The sequence below is a fragment of the Microtus ochrogaster genome, unplaced genomic scaffold, assembly GCF_000317375.1.
Source record: "Microtus ochrogaster isolate Prairie Vole_2 unplaced genomic scaffold, MicOch1.0 UNK4, whole genome shotgun sequence".
Lineage (NCBI taxonomy): Eukaryota > Metazoa > Chordata > Mammalia > Rodentia > Cricetidae > Microtus > Microtus ochrogaster.
Window position 1 is genome coordinate 1,686,313 of NW_004949102.1, and position 5,568 is coordinate 1,691,880.

Consider the following 5,568-nt stretch of genomic DNA (forward strand, 5'->3'; position numbering starts at 1 on the left):
CATAGAATGTAAGAATGTGTTCTTAATTCAATATCTGTCTAATATATATATATGTATATATATATATATATATTTTAGAGAAGTTTTGTCAGAGAGCAAATGCTATTTAAATATTATCTACCATACCGCCTTACTATTTCCTCTTCTAAACTACTAATAATAACAAAGTTAAATGATTTGTTGGTTCCCTTATCCTGAAGGGTCAAAGATCATAGCAACTTCTTAAAGCAGTTGAGCAAACACAAAATGAGATGCCCTAAGACAATATACTGAGTTACCACCCAGCCTAATCACGTCCTGTATTCACTGCTAGCACTTTGTGGAGATAGGGGGTGGTGGGCTTGTTAGTCTTGTTACTTTTTTGGAAGAATGGATTGTTATGTTCCAGGGACAGGACTGATGTGAGTTCTAACTCCTGTTGCTCATCACCTATTACAGAAACAGTGGTCTTGAAAAAAAAAAACCACAACAGCAAAAACCAAAAAACAGAAACAGAAAAAAGAAGTACAATTTCACAGAATCAATACGGCCCATTTCCAGCTTTATAAGGACAGAGATATTTGGTTCATTACTGTGTATACACAGTCCTGAGAAGTGTCTACTAATTACTGGAGGCTGGGTAACTATTTCCTGAATAAGTCCAATGTCTGAAAAACCTTACTTTACCCCGTTGATGAGCACAGAATTAAAAAAGAAAATAAAAAAGGCCGGTGTTCCTAAGTGGGCGATTTCTGAGCTCGAGGAGGTTAGCAGGCTTCTCAGTGGCTCTGAGAGCAGCTTATGCTGGAGGTGAGATGGGACAGAGTGGGAACAAACTGGTAAGCATTTCAGCAGCCAAGGAGCTGAGTGGACATTCACAGGAAGGTGGGGTGTGCAGTGGGGCGACCCTTCCCTCAGGTTCCCCTGCATGCGTCACATTTGCATTACAAATATCTCGTCTTGCATTTTCCTAACTCTCCTGTCTCTGCTTCCCCATTTTCCCCTCCAGTAACCAGTAATTTTCAGAAACCGTTGACCTGTTACAGAGCATCCTAAAGAACCAAAGAGAAAACCTTTGGCAAGTATGGAGCTTACTTTTAAGTTGTGAGCGATGAGAGCAAGTAGTTTGCTCTCTTCCATTTCACAGGTGGGATTGACTCTGTGACATTTATAATTTAGCTCACAACCTCACAGGATGGATTAGAGCATCAAATCTGATGCATCTGACATCAAACCTAAACACACATTCTTTGCTATCCTCCTAGCAAACCTTCCTTCCTTCCTTCCTTCCTTCCTTCCTTCCTTCCTTCCTTCATTTCTCTTTCTTTCTCTCTTTCTTCCTTCCTTCCTTCCTTCCTTTCTTTCTTTCTTTCTTTCTTTCTTTCTTTCTTTCTTTCTTTCTTTTGAAACAGAAACCATCCCTTTGTACAGCACAGGCAATTGGACAATTCAAACCCATTAATACGCATTCTAAGTTTTCCTAATTATCTTCCAACTGAAAGCTGAGAGGTTATTAGTCATCCTTGGCTGAGCTGCACTCTATTCCACTCTCTCCTCTGAGTACAATAAAACAACAAACACCCTCAGAGTACATTATTAATCAATTAGATATAATTTCTTAGAATGGCTTCCATCATCTCATTTAACTTTGGAGCTTTTAGACATTAATTAATCATAATCAGTCCAAAGCTCTCATGCATTTATAAGGTGCATTACTACGTTGGGCCTGACCCCTAATTCTGGGCCTGAAAGGAAAAAAGTGTGTGAGTGTGTGTGTGTGGGGAGGGGAGGGGACTGTGAGAGAAATAAGGTGAAAACGTATCAGCAAGTAGAGAAAACAATTAGGCCTAATGTAATTAGAGGGAGAATTAAGATTCATTTTATTCCGAGATACTGTTTCTATATTTGAAGCTCCATGTAGAAAAAGGGGCCTTAGAGTTAGAACGCCATTGAAGGTGGTATAATTTCACTTGACCCTGGGACATCTAGGGCAAACATTTAGGCTATTGCACAGTTACAAAAGTTTAGATAACGTGTTCTGAGTGACGTTAACATAAATAGTGTTTAAGGCTAGCCAACGTTGGAAAGCAATCATTTCCAAGACGGTGACCAAATGTCACCAACACAGTGTCACCTGTTGGAGTTGACACAAAAGACTGCTCTTGTTAAAATGCGTTCATGGGATGTTTTCACCCTGGCGGTCTTCCTCTCACGTGTAGACTAGACAGAGGCACTTTAAGAGCTGTGGCTGAAGTTTCTGAAGAACATACAAGACATAGATTTTCAGCTGCCAGTGGTCAACATGGCAAGAAAGCAACATGAAATTGCATTGCAAAGAAAGTAAACAGCTCATTAAATCAGGAACTTGTAAAACTCACTGGTCTCTGATCTGAAAACGTTTACGGATGAACAGAAAAATAAGTGATTATCACTGGTCGAGGGTCAGCGACTATTACCGGTTTCTGATGTTTAAGATAGAGTGGTTTAGTTGTTTGCCCTCGAGAAGGTTTAAATTATTGATGAGTTAAACAATTTGAGTTAGTTTTGAGTAACACTTCAAAATACTGAACTTTACATATAGATTCCGAGCAGTCTGGAAAACTGAAAAGTCAAGTAAAACAAGTTAGAAGAGCTTAGTAAAGTGTATAAAAATTAAAAGACTGAAAACAAAGCCACCTCGTGTTAAATGTGTAAAAATAAATTGCATCCAATCGTCAGGTTCCTTCCTTCCTTTCTTTTCTTCTTATTTTCCAGTCTTAGTTTGTTGGAACATACTGCACCCTCCACAACACGTTGGACAGAAGGTCCTGGTACACACTAAGGAATAGCCAACCAGGTAAATACATCAACGTGATGAGGCCCATGAAATTGAGAGGATAGTGAGAATAGTCCCAGGAACAGGCCCCACACATGCGAAGCCCCAGACCCCAGGACAACTCCCACGCATAGATAAAGACCACATAGATGGGCACCCTCTTCCAGGTGCCCCAGCCACGGCTGTAGTGAAGGTGGAAGTAGAGTTTTTCAACCACAAAGCTACAACTGCCATACATGAAGAAGGACCAGAGCGATGTGTGCCCACTGCTGGATCCGTCCCCCTGCCCCAGAACATTGAAGAAGAAGGTGAAGAAGATCTCATCCAGAAAGCCATGCATTCCGAAGAAAAGGAAGCGGAGGAGGTCTGGCAGACCTTGGCTGGGGGCTCCTTCTGCGCCCTTGGGGCTCCGGGGTCCATGTCGCCCTCTTCCAGCCTCCAAAATGACTCGGGCATCCGGGGTTGCCGGTAGTGTGTCCCTGGTTTGCTGCTGGAGCTGCCGCGGGTACCGCAAACGCAGGAAGCGCTTCAGGAACACTTGGCCGTGGTAGAGCGCCAGTACGTATTGCAGCGCCAGGTCGAGCGCCCCCGGCGCCGCCGCGCCCCCCGGCCCGCCGCCTAGACTGAGCAGCAGTGCCTGGCCCGCCAGGGTCTGCAACCCCACGTGCGCCCAGGGGTAGAGCAGGAAATTGAAGAGGAAGGCGCTGGGGCAGCGCAGCCGCTGCAGGTAGAGCTGCTCCAGGGCGAAGTGGGTGAGCGAGTGCAGGAGGCAGCGGTAGGGGGACGAGAAGCCCAACATCCGCAGATCCAGGCTGCGGGCGAAGCGCCTGGCTGAGGACACCAGCACGTCCAGGGTGATGCCGTGCATCCCGTAGAAGTAGAGGCGCATCCAGGCGGGCAGCGCTCCGCGTTCCGCCGGAGCATCTGTAGCCGACAGCGGTTCGGGGCCACTAGCTGCTGCCTGGCTGCGCAGCCCCCCGGGAGCCCCGGGGCTCCGGGTCGCGCCTCCCCTCCTCGTTGGCCCCTCACAGGCCACGTCGCTGCCCGCCATGGGCTACTCGGGCTCCTAGGACCGAGCGGGTGAGCCCCGCACCTTCTCCCGGCCGCCGGCAGTGCCCTGGGGAACTCGCGCGCAGCTCGATCCGGACCACGGTCTCCGGGCGCTTGGGGGACACTCGGGTCGCCCGGGACACTAAAAGTCCCCTTGCCGTAGCCCCGCCGCTCCCTCCTCTCCAGTACAGGGAGAGCTGCTGCCCACTCGCTCCGGCGATCACCCTGCGCGGCCTAAGGAGTGGCGCGGCCGGGCAAGGGGAGGTGATGCCGGGGCTGCGAGGAAGAGAGCCGAGCCTGGTGGCAACTCCATCCCCTCCACTGCTCAGCCTCGTCGCCTCTGCCGCAGGCTCCGGCAGCGTTACGCGAGCGGAGACGGCCCTTCCCCCGGCCCTTCCCATACCCGGCTCGACCTCTCCCGCCTTCCGTGGCCCCCGCCCCGCCCAGCCTCCAGCGCCAGGGCTAGCAGGGGTCGGCTCCGAAAGGCCCTGCGCGCCTCTGTGTCCCTTCTGTCCATCTCTGCGGGCCCCGGGAGAGTGCTGCGGGGGGCTGCTGATGGGTTGGTGGCGAGAGTGGAGAACCCCCTAACAGGTGTGAAGGCGAACTGTGGGGCATTCCCGGTATCGTGGAAACCAGGGCCAGGCCTTGGCTGGCAGAGACAAATGGCCAGGTGCCACCAGCCGGAGGCCGGGCCCAGGACCAAAGTGTGGTACTGTATATTTAATGTCCTTATGCAAAGCCAGCTGTGTCCCAGTCACAGTGTTAATCGGAGACTCCATGCCTGCTTGCTCAGAGCAGCCTGCATCTGAGTGCTGCCCCCAGGCCGGATCCTCTCTATCCGTCTTTCCCTGAGTTAGTTTTCTAGGGGTCAAGCCCAGGAGAATTTTTTAAAGAAAAATTACTTAATACCAGTCCTGGTGAGCTGAGTCCTGGCTACAGTAGGATGGAGGTCCCTTCAACAGTGTGCTTGCTGCTTCTGGCACAGACCGGGGTTGAGTTTTTCTTCTTGAAGAAATAGGTCATCTCAGAAACGCAAAGTGAAGTAGAGCGCCAAGCCTTGTCTTTTTCTGTCTTTAATTTTCTGTCTTTTGCCCCTCCCCCCACACTTCCTGCTTCTTCCTTCTGACCTCCTAATCTCCCCCACCCCCCTCCCTGTTTCCTCTCCATCTTCTCTTCCCTTCCTCAGGTCTGTCTTCCCTCAGGTATCTTTGAAGTAAATTATATCATTAACGACTCTCCTCTTCCAGTTCATGTCTAAGCAGAAATTGGATAATTTTACTCTGTCAGGAGTTCAAATGTTCCCTGGATAAAAAGCTTTATTGAGCTATTTTTCTTCTGGAGAACAAGCATTTTGTGGTAGATCTTCTATTTCTGAAGCAACCCTGTTCCTGTCCTTTCTTCTTACACATTTTAACCATTGAAGCTACTGTCTATGATAGTCAAGTTGCCTGTGAGTTAGCTAAGAGAGCAAGGCTAGAACCAACACCCTTCTACTGATGACAATCAGCCCTTGTCTGAAGTCAAAGGAAGGCATTTTCTCTCAGCTTTGCTAGCAAGTTGTTTTTTCTGATGACGATGAAGTTGTACACCAAGGACAAAACTGTCAGGTAGCAGACTAGATTCAAGGCTGTTATAGGACCGCAACAGGACTGGGTACCCAAATTTCTGAACCCCCAGAGGAAGAGAAAAAGTGTAGGAAGGCACACTTTCTCTTTAAAAGATGT

The 5,568-nt window shown here is 48.6% G+C and overlaps 1 protein-coding gene across 1 annotated transcript; it reads right to left on the reverse strand.

The window, feature by feature from the left end:
* Positions 1 to 1,330: 1,330 nt before the first annotated feature.
* Tmem229a (transmembrane protein 229A) lies at positions 1,331 to 4,185 on the reverse strand. Its single transcript, XM_005365704.3, has one exon. It carries the CDS (start codon positions 3,843 to 3,845, stop codon positions 2,736 to 2,738), a length of 1,110 nt encoding a protein of 369 aa, XP_005365761.1. The 5' UTR covers positions 3,846 to 4,185; the 3' UTR covers positions 1,331 to 2,735.
* Positions 4,186 to 5,568: the final 1,383 nt, after the last annotated feature.

Bases quoted from the DNA above. Each gene is read 5' to 3' on its own strand.
- Tmem229a (XM_005365704.3), bottom strand. From the start codon at position 3,845: ATGGCGGGCAGCGACGTGGCCTGTGAGGGGCCAACGAGGAGGGGAGGC.